This window comes from Neopsephotus bourkii, unplaced genomic scaffold (genome assembly GCF_033783945.1).
Source record: "Neopsephotus bourkii isolate Nb327-2 ecotype Australia unplaced genomic scaffold, CSIRO-AGI_Nbou_v1 NB_873, whole genome shotgun sequence".
Classification (NCBI taxonomy): domain Eukaryota; kingdom Metazoa; phylum Chordata; class Aves; order Psittaciformes; family Psittacidae; genus Neopsephotus; species Neopsephotus bourkii.
The window spans coordinates 1,766,977-1,789,271 of record NW_026901367.1 but is presented as its reverse complement, the minus strand read 5'-3'; the positions used below and the strand labels follow the sequence as shown (position 1 = coordinate 1,789,271).

Here is a 22,295-nt window from a genome sequence, read left to right as displayed (position 1 = left end):
GACAGTTCTGACATAGCCCATGTAGAGCAGCTTGGTCTGCACTTCAGATTTAGCTAATAGTTAAATCACTTTATTTTCATGAACATATTTCACAGTATCACAGTATGTTAGAGATTGGAAGGGACCTCAAAAGATCATCTAGTCCAATCCCCCTGCCGGAGCAGGAACACCTAGATAAGGTTACACAGGAACGTGTCCAGGCGGGTCTTGAATGTCTCCAAAGAAGGAGATTCCACAACCTCCCTGGGCAGCCTGTTCCAGTGTTCCGTCACCCTCACTGAGAAGAAGTTTCTTCTCAGGTTTAAGTGGAACCTCTTGTGCTCCAATTTGTACCCATTACCCCTTGTCCTTTCATTGTTTGCCACTGAGAAGAGCCTGGCTCCATCCTCGTGACACTCCCCCTTTATATATTTATATACACTAATAAGGTCACCCCTCAATCTCCTCTTCTCCAAACTATAGAGACCCAGCTCCCTCAGTCTTTCCTCATAAGGGAGATGCTCCACTCCCTTAATCATCTTAGTTGCCCTGCGCTGGACTCTCTCCAGCAGGTCCCTGTCCTTTTTAAACTGAGGGGCCCAGAACTGGACACAATATTCCAGATGAGGTCTCACCAGGGCAGAGTAGAGGGGAAGGAGGACCTCTCTCGACCTACTAACCACCCCCCTTCTAATACACCCCAGGATGCCATTGGCCTTCTTGGCCACAAGGGCACAGTGTCGGCTCATGGTCACCCTGTCGTCCACCAGGACCCCCAGGTCCCTCTCCCCTACACTGCTCTCTAACAGGTCGTTCCCCAGCCTATACTGGAACCTGGGGTTGTTCCTGCCCAGATGCAGGACTCTACACTTTCCCTTGTTATATTTCATCAAGTTATTCCCCGCCCAGCTCTCCAGCCTGTCCAGGTCCCTCTGGATGGCAGCACAGCCTTCTGGCGTGTCGGCCACCCCTCCCAGCTTAGTGTCATCAGCAAACTTGCTGATAGTACACTCAATTCCCTCATCTAAATCGTTAATGAATATATTAAATAATACTGGTCCCAGTACCGACCCTTGAGGCACTCCACTGGATACAGGCCTCCAACTAGACTCCGCCCCATAGACTACAACTCTCTGGCTTCTCTCCTTCAGCCAGTTCACAGTCCACCTCACTACCCGATCATCCAGACCACACTTCCTCAATTTAGCCGCAAGGATGCTGTGGGAGACCGTGTCAAACGCTTTGCTGAAGTCGAGGTAGACCACATCCACCGCTCTACCATCATCCATCCACCGCGTTATTTCCTCATAAAAGGCTACAAGATTGGTCAAGCACGACTTCCCCTTGGTGAAGCCATGTTGACTGCCCCTCATAACCCTCTTATCCTTGATATGCCTTAAGATGGCACCAAGTATAAGGTGTTCCATCACTTTCCCAGGAACGGAGGTGAGGCTAACCGGTCTATAGTTACCCGGGTCCTCCTTCTTGCCCTTTTTGAAGACAGGAGTGACATTTGCTTTCCTCCAGTCCTCAGGCACCTCTCCCGTTTCCCAAGACTTGGTAAAGATGATGGAGAGCGGTCTAGCAATGACCTCAGCCAGTTCCCTCAGCACCCGCGGGTGCATCCCATCTGGACCCATGGATTTATGGATATCCAGACTGCTCAACTGGTCTTTAACCCATTCCTCATCGACTAAGGCAGACCGCTCCGTTGACCTATCTTCATCCGGGGTCTCAGCGGTACAGGGCTCTTCAGGACTGCCTCCAGCAGAGTAGACAGAGACAAAGAAGTCATTCAGTAACTCTGCCATCTCTGTATCTTCTGTCACCAGGGCACCCGTCCCGTTCATCAGCGGGCCTACATTGCCTCTGGTGTTAGTTTTACCTGCCATGTATTTGAAAAAGCTCTTTCTGCTGTCCTTGACCCCTCTCGCCAGCTTTAATTCCAAGGAGGCCTTAGCCATCCTAGCAGCTTTCCTACATCCTCTAGCAGCAGCCTTATATTCTTCCCAAGTGGCCAGCCCTTCTTTCCATGACCTGTAAACTCTCCTCTTCCACTTGAGCATACCGAGCAATTCCCTATTTAACCACGCAGGTCTCCTGACCCTCTTCCTCGACTTCCTACGTGTCGGGATGCTCCGATCTTGAGCTCGGAAAAAGCAGTCCTTGAACGTCAACCAACTATCTTGGGCCCCTTTCCCTTCAAGCAGCCTAGCCCACTGGATTTCCCCTAGCAATCGCTTGAAGAGGCCAAAGTTTGCCCTGCTAAAGTCCAGGGTTGCGATTCTACTTGCTATTCTACTGACCCTACCACACAAGATCCTGAATTCTACCATCTCGTGGTCGCTGCAACCAAGGCAGCCCTCAACCTTCACTCCTTCAACCAGACCCTCCTTGTTAGTGAGGATGAGATCCAGCAGCGCACCTCTCCTGGTTGGCTCATCCACCATTTGCATGAGGAAGTTATCATCCATACACTGGAGGAACCTCCTGGACCGCGGCTGGGTTGCCGAGTAGTCCTTCCAGCAAACATCAGGGAAGTTAAAATCCCCCACGACGACCACGGCCTGTGACCGTGAGGCCGCTGTCAGCTGCCTGTAGAAGGCCTCGTCAACTTCCTCACCCTGATCCGGTGGCCTGTAACAGACCCCCACAACAGTATCGCCCCTGCCAGCCTGCCCCTTAATTCTCACCCACAGACTCTCGACTCGCTCATCATCTGTCCCCGGACAGAACTCAACGCATTGTAGCTGCTCTCGCACGTAAAGAGCAACCCCACCACCCCGCCTGGCTGGCCTGTCTTTCCTGAAAAGGACATAGCCCTCCATGACTATATTCCAGTCATGTGAGCTGTCCCACCACGTCTCTGTAATTGCCACCAGATCATAATCTCCCGACTTAACACAGGTTTCTAGCTCCTCCTGCTTATTTCCCATGCTGCGCGCATTGGCGTACAGACATTTCAGGGAGCGAGCCGAGCACACCGATTTCACCCTAGGATTACAGGAGGCCTCCCAGTCTTCATCAATTCCGGAGCGCTGTCCCACTGAGACAAGCCCAGCTACAACCCCATCCCCCTTCAAATCTAGTTTAAAGCTCTCCAAATGAGCCCCGCTAATTCGTGCCCCAGCATCCTTTTACCTCTGTGCGATAAACCTTTCCCAACCTTTCACCTTTCATTTTGATTCAGAGTTGATGGACAGTTGTCTTGCAACTTGCCTGAAGCTATGAGCAAAACCAGCTGAATTTGAGGAAGAAAAGAACTCCCTTTCTCTGTCTGTTGGGTGCACATCACCCAGTCACTCCCAGCAACAGAAATACATTGCTTGGTGAGGCTCACCACAAAAATATTTAAAATAAAGGCAAAAAATGCTTCCTTCTCCGAACTCACCACCTCAACACTTTCAATACCTGCAGTTAATTCATTCCCCAGGTTTATCCAATAGGAAAGGCCTGTGCTGGTGTGCAATTCATGACAAAAAGGAACCATGTAGGTATTTCTTTTGACAAATGGTATTACAAAACCCTCAAAGAGTTCAGAATCCCAGAGATATGTCCTCATCTGTTCTAAACGGTGCATTTCCATGCCCACATCCACTAGTTTTTAATGACTAGACAAGACACAGTGCGTGCACCGCTGTCCTGGGCCATTCCTGGCCTTGCCAGCCACAAAAGGGAGTGCACTAATCAGATTTCAGTGTGGTAGATGGAAAGTGCATCTGTGGTACAACCACATCCTGCTCTCCAGAAACAGGCAGGAGGACAACTGGAGACGTCCACAAACTGCATTACTCATGACTGTTTACTCATTTAAAGACTCCTTCACTCCTGGTCTTCCATCCACCCTCCATCATTCCTGACACTGTTTACTATTTCTGCTGATTTGTGGACTTTGCATTCCCTCTCTAAGCAGTTTCAATTCTCAGAGCTCCAAACCGCATTACATCCATTAACAAGAGTATTTCATTTATCAGAGGAAAACAAGCTATGTATTTAATAACCCTCGAAGTATGAAGAATGACATCTGAATTTTGGCTCTCAGAGCTGCAAGACTGTGGGCAATCACTTTTGGAATGGCCATGGTCACTCATTTCTCTGCCTCTGAATTATCTGAATTCAATCCTCACATACTTACGTAGTTTTTATGTGTCTCTTTGGACACCTTATTACCCTGACCTAGTTTAGAAGTACAAAAGAAATATAAACAGAAAAATATCTTAGAAGACTGGATAAGAGAATTTTCTCCACTCCAAGGATAAAGTTAAGAGTTTAAATTGGACAAACATGAAGGATTAAAACCAACTTCCAGAGATGTTGTTATTCAGCAGCAAACAAAATATTAACTGCTTGTAGTGCAGATTATTTGCACATCGTTTTCTTTTCCATGTCGGTACCAGAAGCAAAATGTGACTTTAAACCCTTTACTGCCATTAGATTTAAAGGCTTTCATGTGAAAAAACCCTCTGTATTCATTTTAGTTTTGAAAGCAAACCATGAAAATATTACCTGCAGTTTGGCATTCTGAGTTTGTAGAGTTGTATTTTGCTCCTGTAGAGAAACAGTCTGCCTCTGAAGTGCAAGAATCTGAGCCTGCAGATTGCTGTTCTGTGTCTCAAGCTGCTTTAATTGTGTCTTGAGAGCTTGCTTCTCTGCCTGCAGTGTGGCATTCTTAGAACATTAAAGGAAATATAATGAAAATGAGAGTTCAAAGCTGTTTACCGAACCGAAGTTAACACTTAAACTAGAGTTTGTTTCTTCTAAACAAACAAAGCAGCATGACTTCACAGAGATTTACAGTTTTGTTCCAGTGTGTAAATCATCTTGTAGAACCATGTAACACAGCGATATTATCACTACAGGTTAAGGTTGAAAAATAGGTAACTCTTATTGTACCTATGGAGAAATAGCATATAAATCTCCATGACTCATTTAAATAAAGATCATATAAGAGGTATTTAGAGATATTTGTGGATTCAAAAGGGCAAATTCAGGTTTCCACATTTGCTTCTATATGCTGGTCAAGTGCTTTACAGCAGAATCCAGAACAGAATCCAGCAAAATCCAGCTGTTTCACAAACTAGATTCAATTCAGATTCTGCTTGGATCATAAAGTAGGTGATAGATTGCATATTTCCTTTAAAATCCTCTCATTTATATTACTGGAACAGCTCACAATAAATACCTAAATCAGAGTAGTATTTAAAACACATCTTACATTCCTCTCCACTTCAATTAATCTATCTTTAACTTTCAATAACTCTCTAGTCGTTTCCTGGTTTTCCTTCTCCCACTTATTGACAGACTGATTTTCTTCCCCACTTCTCGGAGGAGAACTCTGAACCATCCTTTCCTCTTCTTGTCTTTGCTTGAGAGCTTCATAGTTCTTTTTCACCTGAAATTATTTAGGATAATTTACATTAGGTTCAGCCTTTTCCATTTTCTACATCCTAACTGACTACATGAGCATACCATCCTTCAAAGAACAGAAAGTGCTACATCACTGTGTTGGTAGATCTGCTCTTTGTATATGACTGGGGAGATGATGTACAAGATATTTATGGATATGGATAGCTTAACCCTAATGAGTTTCTAAAGGAAAAAGACCTCTATTTTCTATTTATTTCAGTGCTTTCAGCTGTATCCTCTCACTTACTATAAAGTTCTACAACAAACAAGACTGCATTTCAGTTTTTAACCAGCCCACTTTGACTGTTCATGGCATGTTCAGATCAGAACACATAACTCAAAATGACTGCTTCTGACATCCCAAATCAAATCAGCCTCGGATTATTCATCCACCTGACACATTCTATGACCAATGAATAAACTCACCAACTTCCCGTGCGATTTCAACACTGGGCCTGTACCACTGCAGTCTTAAAATGCAGTCATGCTTTACATCACCTGAACGGTGCCCACCTTTTGTTGTCTCACACAAGGTTGAGTGTGGAAATAACAATAACTGAAATGGGAGTAATTTAATCTTATTGAAAAAAATCACCATTCTCTTACTGTTTTAAGTTCCTGACGGAGCTGCTGGTTCAGATTTGTTGATTCTTCTAAACGTGCCTCCAGAGCAGCAATTTTCTCTTCTTTTATTTCGAGAGACTTCTTAAGTGTGGATTCTAGCTTTGACTCCAAAAGCTTGTACCTACTGGTCAATGACACCACACACACACACACAAGTCTGTATTTTAAAGGATTGTTTGAGGTATTTCGATTCTAAACTGTTCTGAAACAGTAACCTCAAAGCTACATGCAAAACTGCTTGGATGCTGCTCTATTCAAAAGCACGAAGACACCTCAGTAGTGATATGTTTAGTCCTATGTTTAAAACACCAGAACATGACAGCCAACCCGATTTCTGAATCCTTCCTTCTTTTAAAACCTATCAGAGAGACAAAAAGCCCCGTTGAGCCACAGCAGCAGGGTGCTGGCTTTGGATCATTAGCACGTGTGTGATGACAGCACTCTTCTTTCTGGCTCCCCTCCAGTGAATCCAGCGGGGACCTGAACTAAATTAGGATGTGAAGTATTTGGAGAGCAAGATTTTCATCAATTTCCATTTCCTGCCGGCTCACAAAGAGGAGGAGCAGGGAATGAGATGAACGCAGCACTTTGCAGGTGCATACTCATTTGATGTATGAGTGTGCAAATTGCTCGCTCAGCCCAGCTGCTGCTATTTTTAAGACTGTTACCACTCCCAATGTGTAAAGCTGCCACTTCTTTTACTATATTTATAATATTTTAGGGCACCTAAAAACCCCTAATTACATATCTGGGAGATAAATGGTCAGATTTAGAATACACCCCTTTAGAACAGTTATCTCCTTTTTAGAAAACACTAAAAGCTACACTCATTAATCACTTTTAAGCAGTTCAGTCTCTGTACATGTGCTCAGAATCTGGAAAACATCCCACTTCTCTCCACAGTAGGATTAAATAAAGCAAACCACTAATATCCCCCTTTTTAATCTTGACTGCTGAAGAATCTATCAGCTTAGTGAAAGGAATAGACTGCAAAAGACTCCTGAATGGACAAGAGCATTAGATCTAGTCAGGAACTGGAGCAGAAGACCAATGGTAAGAGGATTAATAAGTGGAGAGCTGTCCAGTAGCATCATGTAGTAGGATGAGAATCCTACATTTTAAGGTCTGACAAGTAATTCTCAGAGACTTAAGAAACAGTAGGCAGTCTATGACAAGTAGAATAGACAGTGTTTCATCTTCTTGAGCTGAAGCATACATTCAGTTATACATTACATAGAAAACAAAGAAGGAAAAAGACTAATAGCAGAGAGCCAATATCCAGTTTCCTTTTGAATACCTCATAATCAAAGATAGCAGGAATTTTCTAACTCCACTGAGATTTGGCTATTTCAGATTTAGGGTCAGCATCTATGAATCAGTTTGCTTAAAGACAACAGCCATTAGAAGGGGAAGAGAAAACAGAAAACACTTCAAAGATAACTCATGAGATGTAACAGGCCCCAAGAGAAAAACTCTGCAGTGCTACCAAGAACATCCAACAGAAACCACAAGCAGCTCTCTCCAAGCAAAAAGAGAGAAATTACGTATTTTTAATTCCCATCACCAACACGAGAGAGGCAGACCAAAAATACACTGAGAAGTCATTCTGGCCATAATGAATGTGATGAAATAATTGGTAATGCCTCACCTATGTAATAATACAAGGAAATAAATCCAGGTACCTTTCGGATGAACGAGGAAGTAGAGAATAATGGAAAGGCAGGAGTGGCAGAGCAAACCTTCAAATCAACCAATGTTTCCACTCTGAAAACTAATATTGCCTATTCACAATCTCCGACTCTACATGAAGTCTGAGAAGCTGAAAACTGTAGCGTAGCCCAAATCACTTCACTTCTAAAACAATGTGGCCACAAGCCTAAGCTCAAAGATAGGCTTTAAACAGTGTTTCAGGTAAGCTTCAAGATCTAATGCTTCCCACACATCTCATGTCTGATCAGTCTGAACAGGCACATCACATCCAAACAGCCTGATGGCTAAATATCATGAACCATCAAATATTCCATCTGCTTTTGTGGTGCTTTCACATGGTCAGTGCTAGACAGCCCAGTTCACCATGAACACCCCTCTAGACAGGCGTTATCTCCTGCTGCAAGGCAATCTGCATAGAATTAGGCATGAGCTGCTCTTATGCAGTGCAGCTGAGCAGCACCACATTACAGGAGATCTAATGGCAGCAGCAGACATTTGCCAAGTGCAGGTCAATCGGTATGCAATGCCTGAGCTGTGCTCTTAGTACATACACAGGAAAAAAGGTGCAGGAGCTCCTTGCAAAAGGAATACCCATTAGAAAAGAAAGACAGGGATGTGGAAGGAATGAAAATTAACTTATTTGTGTAATTCCCACACACAGCTAACCTGGAAGAAAAGGAAGAAATGAAACGGGTCATGATATGTGCCAGAAGTATGCTGAAAGTTCATTTATGGATTGTAATTTAATGAAAGCTGGATGAAACTCCCCATTCCAGAGACATCCAACTCCAAATTTTCTTGCAAATTATACTTTATAGATCAAATGTTAACATCATTCAGTAGAACATGAAGGAAACACCAGTGTTATACGGCCCAATGTCACAAACCAGCTAACCTATGAGAAATGAACCCAGACCAGCTGATCTTTAGGAGTATGAGCACTAGCAAAGGACAAATGCTGTTGTCTGAAAGGGGATGTAGCCTCATAAATGTTTTCATGCAGTATAATCTACAAAAGCACCTTAACAGAACATTCTCTCCCTCTATGGGAGCACTCACTCCAACCACTTGGAATCTAGAATATGGGTTAAAAAAACCTTGCTCAATCTGGACTTCATCTAAGCAGTTTAAGCTTCAACTCAGCTCAATGATTGTTCTTTGTCTGGTATATTCATGCGACACAGTGATGCTTAAACCAGAAGAGATCTCACTAGTCAAGTTCTGAGGACTTTTCCTGACAGAACTCTGGTCTGTGAGCTGATAAAGGTGGATGAGAGATATAAGCACAAAACAGATGGTAACAGATTCTTCATACAGGATTCTGGCATCACCCCAGCTACAGAGCACTGGCAACAAGAAAGAGAAACTGATTTTGATTGGGTGGGAGGGGGATACAGATACAGATATTTTGATGTAGAAGACCCAAAATCAATCTAAATGTTCATGACAATCAGTTATAATGACAGATCATGACAGCAGCTTTTCTTTTTTTCTTCAGTAGCACAACTGAATAGCATCCTGAAATAAAGCTTGGCTGGAAGCCCATGCTAGTCTGCTTTTCTCCTGTCACAAGTTTTCCTTAAATCCCTGCAGGACAAGACAGAACACAACATACAGCAGAAGAAACAGATGTCAGGATAGCAGCTGCTTTATAATGGCAGGTGTGGTAGAGTGATCGAGCCACTGTGAAGCTTTGGAGACACTCAAGTACTGGACACTTCCCAACCAGTCTGAGTGGGAAAGCAGCTTCCTTTTGGTAGGAAGAGTTAGAAGGAAATAGTGGAAGGAAAGAGACAGTTTAAGGTAACCACTGTGTGACAAAGTGTAAAAACCCTTTTTATCAGTCAAGCAGTCAAGAAGGAAAAAGCCCACTTTGGCTCTATTATCTTTTACTGCTACCACTCCTGCTGCTAACTCGAACATAAAGCATTTTAATTATACTTTAGCTCTATGTACTGACAGACTTCAAGAAAATTCTTGGTGACAAAAAGTGGCAACTCTCTTTCAAAGGCAGCTGAATGGAAAAGCGCATCAACTACCTTATTATTTCAAAGAATAGCAAGTTCCAACTCGGGTCTATTAATGTGCCTTAAAAAAAAATATCTGAGTATGCACAAAACCAGTCTGTAGAACTACTTTATGAGTAAAAAAGAGCCTCATTTCTGCCTGCTCCGGGTAGGCCCTGACATCCTCACCTGTCATCACTGCTCTGCTCATCATGCAAGAGGCGCTCCTTGTTTAAGCCTATTTTTTCAAGTTCGTGGGCCAGTTTTTCTAAATCATTGTTCATTTGTTGAGTCTTCAATTTCTCATTCACCAAGTCCTTGCACAGAGAAAGGTACAGTCAGAATTACCATGTAAATAAAATGATGCACTCTTAATCCTAGAAGTGCTGAGGCAAGAGTCTTTTGTGACTACATGACTTGAATAACTCAGTGGTACCAGACATCACACTGCAGCTACAGTATGATTTCACCCTAGGTCTTCACTCCCTTCCATTCTGTAGTTCCCTTTCACACTTGGTTTTGCACATTACAGTGAAAAGGTTTCAGCTAGAACCAATACTAACATGAAGCACCTGAACAACATTTATTTAACAAAGGCTCCATGACAACCTGCAAGCAACCTTACAGAATTAAGTGTAATATTGTTCTATTATTCCATTTGATTATTATGACTGTATAAATTCTGATTGTCTAACACTTTCTTTACTGTACCCATCACAGATGCTATTAGCATACAGATTAAAGCACAGAAACTACAAAATACAAGATCTCTTTCAAACACACAGGTCTCATTTCTTCACATATCAAACAGGTCATGCCAGGAGTGGTAACTGATTTCTGTTTACCTCTCGTAAGGTGACAAGGGTTTTCTTATCAATGGTGGCTCTTTTCACGAGTTCCTTGTTTTCTTTTTCTAGTTCTTTCAGGCGCACACACGACTCTTTATATACAACTATTTCTTTAAATAGAGATTTATTTTCCCTTTCCAGGTTACTAATCTTTACATTGTTCTCTTCTAAAGTACTGTCTTTGATTTCTGCTTGTTGGCGAAGCCTCTTATTTTCCTTTTCTAGCTGTTTCTTATCCTTTTCCAGTTGGGAAGTCTCTTGCTCTAACAACTTATTCTCCTTTTCCAACTGCTCTAAGCGCTTACTGGAGATTTTTAACTCTTCCAAGTTCTTTTGCAGAGTCTGATTTTCAGACTCTAAATCCTGCAGCTCACTTTCTAATTGCTGAATCTTCTTATTGCTGTTTTCAAGGGCTTTCTGTAGCCTTTGGTTTTCTGTGTCCAGGCCCTGGTAGCTGACTTCCAAGCGTTCTGTCTTCTTAAATGAGGCTTTCATGAGCTCCAGGCTTTTTTTAAGTTGCTCCTTTTCACTCTCCAGCTCCTTGTTTTCTAATTGTAACTGTGCCACTTTAATGTTTGTACACTTCAAGGATTCAATTGTTCTTCTTAATTCTAGATTTTCCTCATCAAGCTGCGAATTCTCCTTTTCTAAGGATTCTAATTGAAAAGTGAGGTTTTTCAGGCTATCCAAAGTCTTTTTCAGTTTCCTGGTTTCCATTTCCAGGTCTGAGTTTTCTTGTTCTAAGGCCTCAATCTTCTCACAAGTGATTTTTAAGGTAGTGATTTTCTTCTGTAATAGCTCATTTTCCTTCTCCAGACGATGTAGCTCATTCTCCAGTTCTTCTGCTCTCTCCCCTTTCTCTTTATAGTGCTCCAGTTCTTTCCTGACTTGTTTCTTCTCAAATTCAATCTTATTTAACTTACTGCTGGTCTCTTTAATGGACTCGTGAAGGATTTTATTTTCCTTTTCAATTTCTTTCATTCTGGCTTCAGCACTGATTTGGGAGCGTTGTCTTAGAGAAGCTACAGTTTGATTCAAGTGTTCATTTTCTTGTTCTAATAGTTTAATCTAATTTGGGTAGAAAACCAGTAAATTCTGGTGAGCAACATGCCAACAAGTAATTATTTCCATATATAAACAGAAAGCTACTAAGATTAAAATATTCTATCATATTTCTCTTTCTTTTTAAGTTAAAACAAGAAATATCCTTTTACTCTATTTATTTCAATTAAAGTATTTATTTGAAGCATTACACACACTGTATGTACACAGGTGCAGGCCTGACAACAAAATAAGTCAAAGTGAATCTTCAAGTCTCTTCCTCTTGGCTATTAGTAGATAACATAAAACCAAAACTAATACAAGCCCAAAGCAAAACAAAGCTCAGTCTGCTTCTCAGCAACATTTCAGTTTCATTTGTGTTTAACCAGATTTGGATTATTTCTCTTCAACTCCAATTCCCAGAGAGGTGTGGCCACAAAAACCAAACCTGCAGTCAAGTTCTGAACCAAACTTGACGTGGAGGGAGGTGTGAGAGCCACAAAAGTGTCTTTATTTCACTTGGAAAAAGTACTGTGGGATATGAGGGCATCCTGATCACAGACAGCAACACTTTGGGAAGAAACACAGCAAAGTTCCATTAAGTTTTGAGTTAAAAAGAACCCTTGGACATGATGTTCCACAACAGCTTCCAGAGAAATTAAAGCATATTGGAACGGAATTATTTTCTTAAGTAACATATTCCCAGATCTACTACAAGGATAAAGGCAGAATTTACGTCTTCATTTTCAGTATTTATTATTTCTTGACTCTTCCAGTTACTCCAAATCATTTGAAACTATCTGGGTAAGTAACAACAGACAGCAAAATTCAGCAATCTGTTTAGACCAATACTTAAAGAAACACTAATAACAAAGCATAAAGGATGCTTCAACAATAAACTGCTTGGGAGAGAAGCAAAAGTGGTGGTTGCTCTGAAAAACAGCTGAGAAAATTATAGACTATTCTTTCATATTCAAGTCTGAATGTAACTATTAATTACAGGGTCTACAGCTCCATCCCCAGCAATGACAAACTGTTTTGAAGCCATTAACTAGAAACTAATAAACAGGTGTCTAAAAACACAACTTTCACAGAATCATAGAATGGGTTGGGTTGGAAAGGACCTTAAGATCATCCAGTTCCAACCCCTGCCATGGGCAGGGACACCTCACACTAGAAGAGGTTGTTCCAAGCCCTGTTCAACCTGGCCTTGAACACTGCCAGGGATGGAGCAGCCACAGCTTCTCTGGGCACCCTGTGCCAGCGCCTCAGCACCCTCACAGGGAAGAACTTCTGCTTATCTCTGACCTGAACTTCCCCTGTTTCAGTTTGAACCCATCACCCCTTGTCCTGTCGCTACAGTCCCTGATGAAGAGTCCCTCTCCAACATCCCTGTAGATGCCTTCAGATACTGGAAGGCAGCTCTGAGTCTTCACACAGCTTCTCTTCTATGTTACTGCACATGCACAATTCCTTTCCATCAATTCTGCCTCTAGAATCCAAACTAAACAAAAAAATTATGATCAATGCATCCATAATTTTGATGAAATCAAATAAACCTTGCATAGTTGACTCCCATAAGTTTCAGCACAGGATTTGTAAAAGACATGAAAGATGCTGCTAACCCATCACAGCTCCCAAGTATGTTATTTTAAGCAGAAACAGTCCCACTGAAATGTCAGTTCTACTCCAACACGTTTACAACAATTTATGTATGGCTGAACTGGGACTTAGGACTTATTCCAGAAAGTCTTAGTTCTTTTCTCCATGGAGTACACTTCTAATAGAATGCATAAATCAATTTTATAGCAATTAACACTTCTAAACAAGACAAGCTGGCTTATTTTCTTTAAAGTTATCCCTACTGTTCTCTTTAACTGAAAGTAAAGCTTCAATGCCAAGCTTTTTTTCCTTTCTTTTCTATGTCTGGGATTTTATTTACTGATTAAATTGGGCCTTTAAATCTATCAGGATCTTTGAAATACAATATTCTGTATTTCAAAATGCTGTACTTTAAAAAGATGCTGATCTCATGAAGAAGGATCAGTGGAATGTATAAAAGGTAACTGCAGTTCTGATTCTGAAGGACTTGATTACTAAATATGGGGGTTCCAGAAATTTCCATAACTCTTGTTTCCTAATGGCTGCCTTCCACAGGTCCCCTGAATTGCTCTGCAAAGCCCTTGAGAAGGTGTTAGCACCCATTAGACACAGGCAAAGCAGTGACATCCAGAACCCTCCCTAATAAAGCTCAAATCTTTTACAAAGACCCAGTTTCTGGTGACCAAAAATACATTCTGCCACCCACCTATAAGCCACAGCTAGAAAACATTCCAGTATAGGGAATATTATGAAGCCGGGTATGATGGATCTTACCCCAGACAAACAAGACTGTGGGTGACACAGGAGGAACAGTCAGCAGCAGAGCAGCTCCGCCACACTGGTCTGGTCCCTTCGAGGGACAGGCTGCTGTAATTCTCATTAGTACTCCAGCATTACTTCAAACACTGCCCAGCTGTCTGGAACCTGTTTTCCTCCATTGAGAGGTGCCTGGCTTACCTCCAAAGTTCCCAGTTTTCTGTTTTGGCTGAGCTACACCCTCTAAGCAACCACAGCAAATGCACAGCTCACGAAAGCCACAGCAGCATTACAGAACACTAAGAGAGTTCTAAAACTAACAGTAAAGCCTCAGCTAAAAATGAGTCATGTCTCTCACTGGCTGCAGGTCTCAGACAAGCTATTTTGCTGCAGATAGTTCCTTTGGCAAGTCTGCTACATTGACAATCCCATTATGCCTGTAAAAAAGCACAGGAAGAGAACAGTACAGCGTAATGCAGCATTAAGACTTTCAATTCTGCTACTCACTTGGCGCTCTGAGTTTTCTCGAAGTGCTTCAAGTGTCTTTTCAAGCTGTGCTTTTTCTTTCATCAAATCCTTACTCAGATTTTGACTGTTCTGAAGACTTTGTTTGTCTTGGCTAATTTCATTCTCTAGCTCTTCAAGCTAGGGAGAAAGAAACAAGCTTTTTACAACATACTTACACATGACAATAGCATTACTCTGAGCTGGGCTCGAGGTACTCCTATAAAAATGAATAAAAAGGTTAAAGTTAAGAATAACATGGAATTTTCTACTCTTTATCTGAAACAATTCATCTCTTCTAGGAGTAAATTTCTTTCTGCCAGACTTTTCCCTGGCTCAGTCTGTATCTATAAAGTACTTTTGCATAAGAAAAACATCAGATTTTATTAGGCTCTGGATACCTCTCCAAGCATCTTTTTTTTCTCTTAAAATTCCATTTTAGTGAGATTTAAACTGCTCCTCCAAGTCCCTTCTAACTGACAAGGGTTGAGTGTTTAATTTTACTTAACTCTTTCAAGAGATACTGTGATGATTCCTTGGGAATTAAACATAGAGGTTTGTTCTGGCAAATGGTTCCAGCCTGCAATGCTGCCAGACAACAAAACTGCTCATAAGTGAAAATAGACAAGTGTGATTTTTCTCTCAGGTATAAGTTGTAATTAGTCACTTAAAAGCAACAGACACATTGTATTTTTAAACAATCATCTGCTGGAAGGTTCATATTCTAACTCAAGTCCATTGATGCATTACACGCTCCTAGAGGAGTTCAGACATATCTCAGATCTCAGGCAGGGGAACGCTTCTAGACACAAGTTATCTGAATTATGCATTATATTGCTGCTAAAGAATACAGAGCAATAAAATCACAAAAGGTAGCAGAATGGAACTTGCAAAAAGGCAACAATTAGGCCGGAACCTGAATGAAATCCTTCTCTTGAGATGAGAATACTAATGTTTGACCAGTCTTCTGCTTCCCTCTCCTTCTTCCCCTCGAACTCAGATGTTCCCGGTCCCTTGCTCAGCAGACCAGTGCAAATTTTATAGGGATATTGGCACTTTCACTGGTATTTGCAAAGGAGAAGACAGAAGCAGACTATGTGTACAGGATTCATAACACTTCAAGCTTTCTGCTGAATTGATCACCATTCAGACCACTGTTTCTAGGGGCAAGTGAGGAAAAGGACATATTGCCAAACATCCAGAGTGGTAGGAAGTGTCAGAAAAAAACCAAGAATCTACTATTGCTTGCTTATATAGAATCATAGAATGGTTTGGGCTGGAAAGGACCTTAAGATCATCCAGTTCCAACCCCCTGCCATGGGCAGGGACATCTCACACCAGACCACGTTGCCCAAGGCTCTGTCCAACCCGGCCTTGAACGCTGACAGGGATGGGGCAATCCCAGCTTCCCTGGGCAACCCATTCCAGTGCCTCACCACCCTCACAGTAAAGAACGTCTTCCTTATCTCCAACCTGAACTTCCCTGTTTCAGTGTGAACCCATCATCCCTTGTCCTATCACATCATTCCCTGATGAAGAGTCCCTCTCCAGCATCCTTCAGGCTCCACTCAGCTTCTTGAGCTGAACAGCCCCAACTTTTCTTGTACATTATCTACCTATATCTTATATATATATATATATATATATATATATTACATAATGTACCTTATATACCCATTCCCTCTTTTGCACACTCCTGGCTTCATTCTGGTACTGTGCAGAAACCCAAAGCAGCACAGAGGGTGCTGTAAAACCCATCACATTATTAAGAAATCAGGAAAAGCACAGGAACATGGAATACACGAGAGATTTCTTTCAATTTAAGTTTTTTAATGATCTCTTACCCACTCCAAGAATAGTCTAACATCTGAAATATTGCTGAAGAAAAAGCTATTTCATTTCACTCCGCTGTAATTAATTCCCATTTTTTTCCCGTTTTTTATTCTCTATGAATATCACTAAATGACTCTGCTTGATAATTTGGAGAGTAAAATATTGTAGATCAGCACAGATATATCTGACAAACTCCTCTAATTCACTTGCTCATCAGTTCCCTGGCCCATCTTCTCGCTTTCTCAGTTATGAATGAGGATACATGACCAAGTTTTCTGTTTAGCCTTATCACCCTTCACCCCTGCACACATAATTTCCCCTACTCAATAATTACAGAAATTAATATAAAGTTATTAAGTGTCTTAAAATACTTTCATTACTTATTATGTCCCCAATATGTCAGTAATTTTCTCCCCAATGCTATAACACCATTCTGAATAAAATGGTCACAGACTTACATAAGTGAAAAAACATAACCAGAAAACATAAAAACCTCTGAGGTGGTTTTCTTTTACCATAAAACTTACAAACACTATTCAGGCTCCATAATACTTTACCTAAACCAACAGCAATTCGTAAAATGGCAAGCAACATCAAGTAACTCATACACAGTTCAAACCAGACACTGATTATTACCTTTTTGCTAAGTCTTTGGTTTTCTTTTTCCATTTTCAGGATCCTTGAGCTACTGCCTTCTACCGAACCCACTGCACTTTGTAGTTCTTCCACTGTCTTCAGCAAACTTTGGTTTTCCATTTCCAGCTTCAGTAACCTGCTTGATGTCAGTTCATTCACTTCATGACCAAGTGATTTCTGTGGCACTGTAAGAGAAAAACCCCATTAAAAAAAAAGGTTACTTATTACCTTGTATTCTTGGGACTTTTCAGTTTTAGGCTTATGGGGCTGAAGCTTTTGACAGTCCTCCAATGCATTCTTGGTGAATAGAGCTAGTCAGGATTAATGACCCACCCTCCTTACCCAACAGTTAACACTGTAGATGCATGAAAGGAAATGTTCTACTCATCCTGATGTTCTTAATTACAGCAGAGATTTGTCTCCTGCAACAGAGGAGATATCTCTACATTTCCACAGATAATTTGTATGAATCCAATGAATGACCAAGCACGCTGCGTTGGAAGGTTCGAAACTCTTGCCACAACTATCTCTGCAAACAATTACTCTGAAAAGCCTTAAAAAGTCTTTTTTAACTTGGAGAACAGTAAAGCAAGATAACTTAAGATCTGTGCTACAGAATCCAGAACCTTAAATGAGCTTCTGAGCTTTCTATTTTATCTATGAAGTTGCAAGTATTACTAGGTTTACCTTCAGAAAGTTCAGTAGTCCTATTTATCTGTTCAAGTTCCCAGCCAAGATGCAATGATTCATCCATACTTTGTTTCTGGGCCATTTCTAGAGTCATATTTTCCTCCATGAGTTCCTCAATCTTCTTCCTGTCCATATCACGCTCCTTAAAAGGTATTTCACATGTAACATTAAAAAAAGGATGTCTCAACATACACAGAGTATTTTAGTATCAAATATGCCACAGAGAAACGCAGAAGTGCATTTTCTGGTGTCCTAACACACAGTCAGACAGGGAGTGGAAAAGTATGGAGAACTTACAACTAGAAAAGAAGATGATGCAGAGAAGAACCTCTATTTATCAGAACCTATGGCAATGATCACTTGTTTCTTTTTCGAAGTTCACTTCTCTGCAATTATCACCAAGTATACATAATAATGTATTTATTAGAATATGTAATAATATATCAAATTGATTTTATATTTTAGCATATTTACTTTTTGGAGTAGAAGTGGTTAAACCCAGAAATTATTTTGGGAATAACCTTCTGATAAATATGTTACTATACTGCCAGCATTTGAAATACGAATAACCTCTTGCATCCAAGTATTTAAGTGACAACAGACTATCTTCACATAAAAAACCAATGGATCCTGTCGTATTTACTAATGAGTCTCTGTCACTCTCATCATCATATTTTAGCTATCACATTAAGCACTGTCTTGCCTTTAGGAACATACTGCTTTTGCAATTTTTCCTTCTCTATAATTCCTTCTCTATAAATTGTTACAGTAAATCAAGACATTCCTTCCTTCTCTCTCCCGCTATTGGGACTGGAAGTTCTTCTATTAAAAATGGATATGAAATTCAATGCATATCAGTTGTCTCGGTCATCCTCCACTTACCATCTCCATATCGTGTAATTTAGCTTTTAATTGTAGATTCTCTTTTTCTAACTCATGTAATTTATCAGAACGGGCTCGGGTCCCCTCTAACTGATCTTCCAACATTGTCTTTGTTTCTAGCAACACTTGATTGTCTTCCTTTAACTCCTGCAAGAATTAAGAAACAAGAAAAAACTCACAACAGAAGTATTTCCTTTCCACACAAACACTGATACACATCATAACTCATAACTACTTTTAGAAAGGTTGCTCTAATGCTAAAACATTTATTTGGAAGCTGTAGTAGACTATTTAAATAAAGCCCCCATATTTAAAGCAATTTCACATAACTAACTTATGAAATCTTTACAAAAAGTAAATTTTACATAATTTAAGAGAAATTAAATAATCCCTAAAGCATACAGGAGTAAGTAAGGTGTTCATAACTACAATAAAACCGTAAGTGTGTCTGTGATTTGAGATGTGATCTGGGAAGATGTATTGCACATATATGGACTACAGCTAAGCAAAAGACTGACATCAAATATAAATTACAGGTGTCAGGCTCAAACAAACAGAATTACTTCACACACCACTGAAGTGAATTGTGGAGCTTGTTGCTACATTATTGTGTAGATGTAAAAGGCTTACCTGTGTGAGAGTTACCTAACTCATGCAAGAGAAGGGCAGAAAGCCCCAAAGTACCACCTCTGAGTGTGATTTTCCTAAGCTGGAGGCTGGAGAGCACAGCAGGAAAGCACCATCAAGTGCCTGCCCTTTTCTTCTGTTCTCCTCTAAGCATCTACTATTGGCCACTGTCAAAGACTGGACGTGAATGGAGATACTCCTTTTCAGTCCCTAATTTGTCTTATCGCACTGAACTCCTTACTCTTTGGTTTGCAGGCTATGGAGGATAAAACTTGAGAGTAATTTTTCTATAGGCCATAAATCAGCTTTACAACCCACTTAAGCCCAAAGTCAGGACATGATGCTGAAATGCAACCATGTTCTTAAAATACAACCACAATCAAAGGTCCCATACAGCTTTGATTTATGTAAATAGAGGATTTTTTTAATGACATCTGATGAAAATAATATTGGGTAAAAACATATAGCTGGCAATCTTACTCATGATATAAAGACAACTTTTCACACTTCAGCTGCAAACTCTGAAATAAAGATCAGTGAATAGAACACATAAATATTTATCCTTCATACTCCTCCCTACACAAATATTAAATTAACTTATAATTATTATTATGAAGCAAACCCAACTAATTAACATCTGTCTCCATTCAAGCATGCTTGAAAAATCAGAGCTTAAAAGCTGTGAAACATGTCAACAAATTTTAGGGGGTTTTACAGTTTCGACATGTTTTCGGTGATTTCAAACCCTGTACACTACTCTCTTTTCCTTTACCAGGGTTTTTAAACATAGGCATTCAGTCCTTCTTACAACAGTAGTAGATACAATCACGACTTCGAAAGTCATTCATGTAAGATGGTTTTCAAGTAGCTCCTACACAAAGGTTTTCTAAGATGCATTATTAAGCTCATGCTAATGCTTACCACTCAAGAGTACCTGATTTTCCAACAGCCCTAGGTATGCTAAACTACTGCACCATGTAGGTAACAGCCAACAAACTTTGAGGAAATTTGGCAACATAAATCACAGCACTGGACCATTATCATTGAGCTCATGCTGAATAGCAACATCTTGTTCAATGCTGAGCATTGAGAAAAGATCCACAGCTGAAATGTGGTTCCCAGCCCGTGTTTTTAAGTGGCATGTGAAGGCAGGTTTGGAGCCTCCTCAAGAATGGATGTTTCAGTGACAGCTACTAAGGTGTGTATTTCGTATATCTTGAGAAAGCTTCTTCCAATTTCATCTGATTATTTCACATTACACAGTAAGATGGTAAAATTAATTTCCACAAGCAAGGCTAAGAACAAGTCATCTTGAGAATAATAAAAAGCCTTGGGAACCATGACTTTTTTAAGTTTCAGAAATGTCTAAAGCCCCTTTAACAACATCTTAACCTGCACCATGCACCCATCTCTCAGTACACTCCATTGTTAGCTTTTTTTTACACTGCAGTTCCCTTGGAAAAATTCTCCATCTAATTTTCCATTAAAAAAACAAGTAATTCCCATGTTGGTTGGTATGATTTATTTCTCAATAAAGTTACTAGAAATTTTAGATAAAGGATCTACATTGAATATCAAAAATACATGGGTTTTGCCTTGCAGTTCCCCCTTCTCATTATCATCAGCTTGCATCAGTAGTAGCTATTTTATGCAGCGACATATGAAATATATATTCATTAAAAGGTTTCAACTTATTCTAGAGGATGCTCTATCATTGGTCATGAGTATTATGACATTTTTCAGATGCAATTACTAGAACATTGGGGATATTGTATCATGTCTAGGCAGCAGCTCAATGGAAAGAGAATCTGGAGTTTACCACAGATCACAATGTTGAGGTGTTGCTTTGGAGTTCCTACACTGGAAGGTGTAGAGAAAACACAGCATTCAGAACTGTATTCAGAACTGGCAAAGCCATCATTAAAGATGAAAGCCTGCAATAAAAGGCTGTGGACACCTCATCACTCAGGTCCTAAAGCCCTGGCTAACAGCAAGCTTTCATTTGAAGGGGAATGGGTATATAAAAAATACCATGCTTGAAGCAGAAGGACTGAATGAATGCCTGAGATCCTATCCAGGCTTCATCCAAGGGGTCACATTAAATGAAGAAGTTATGTACAAATATTCCATGCTACAACCTAGCCTAGTATCTTGGTTTTGCTTTTCAGTCATTCTGACTCTAAAGAAAGGGCTTCATACCAGTATCTCAGCAACTACATCTAGGCAACATACTATTTTTCCAACAAGCATTCATTTCAAGTTCTTCCAGCTTTTCTAAAAGTTTCTTTTTCAATAACCACCTCGAAAATGCCTTTAAACTTTCATTAGTTTTGACTCCCACAAATGTTTCTTTCACAAATTCTGCCGCCTTGACATTCACCCAACAATTTGGCCATTTACAGGCAGAATTACGGCCTGATAAAATCCTGCATGGTGATGAATGGTTTCCTAAACTCCTAATTCATGACAGAACTGTAGGTGTCTCTTGGCTGGTATCAGTGTATGACTTTTTAGTGTACTTTACCCATGGAATGCAGCCGTCCTACACTTATTTATATGTATAGCCACTATTTCCTCAACACTTCACTTGGAAAATTACCTTCTCTTAGAAGACCCACAAGAGGAGAAATGAATTATCACATTTATAGCCTAATTTTAAGTAATTCCTCCTTGGATTTCTCAATATCCTAAACAGAGGCTCCTACTGATCTTGCTGGCTTAGAGTTAGGGTGAATACTGCTGACTTCAAATCAGACTGCATGCCATTACCTAAAAACTGTTATTTATCACAAAGACTGACTATCATATATCCCAGAGCCAGAAGCTGTGACACCGTTTTTACATCCCAATGTTTCAGTCATCAAAATAACTTTGAGAAAGCCAGCCCAAACACAAAATGATGGTTATTCAGTGGTTTTTTTCTTACTATACCTCCACTCTAGCTTTGTAGAACTCAATATCATGCAGCCTCTCTTTATAGCGGCTGACTTCACTTTCAAGCTTGTCGACTCGAATTGCCTTCTCACGAAGGGCATCTAATTCATCTCTATACACTCGGGCAGAACGGGCATCTGAGAGTAAATTCATATTCTAGAAAATATAAAAACACATAAATTAAAGGCAAGAATACTGGGCAGTACAGGCTGAAGGG

The 22,295-nt window shown here is 40.5% G+C and overlaps 1 protein-coding gene across 19 annotated transcripts in view; it reads right to left on the bottom strand.

Annotated features, from left to right (window-relative positions):
- The window catches only part of CCDC88A (coiled-coil domain containing 88A), an 83,767-nt gene that overhangs the window by 21,443 nt on the left and 40,029 nt on the right, over positions 1-22,295 (bottom strand). For 16 of the 19 annotated variants that reach the window (XM_061356840.1, XM_061356842.1, XM_061356844.1 and 13 more), the window contains 10 exons: positions 22,076-22,234; positions 18,518-18,664; positions 17,633-17,777; positions 16,946-17,130; positions 14,480-14,617; positions 10,571-11,641; positions 9,915-10,042; positions 5,992-6,133; positions 5,195-5,371; positions 4,486-4,647 (listed from right to left, as the gene is read on the bottom strand). In XM_061356840.1, the coding sequence (XP_061212824.1) occupies positions 4,486-4,647; positions 5,195-5,371; positions 5,992-6,133; positions 9,915-10,042; positions 10,571-11,641; positions 14,480-14,617; positions 16,946-17,130; positions 17,633-17,777; positions 18,518-18,664; positions 22,076-22,234 (2,454 nt within the window). The remainder of the gene's footprint in view (positions 1-4,485; positions 4,648-5,194; positions 5,372-5,991; positions 6,134-9,914; positions 10,043-10,570; positions 11,642-14,479; positions 14,618-16,945; positions 17,131-17,632; positions 17,778-18,517; positions 18,665-22,075; positions 22,235-22,295) is intronic. The other 3 variants (XM_061356843.1, XM_061356827.1, XM_061356833.1) reach the window with 1 other exon arrangement.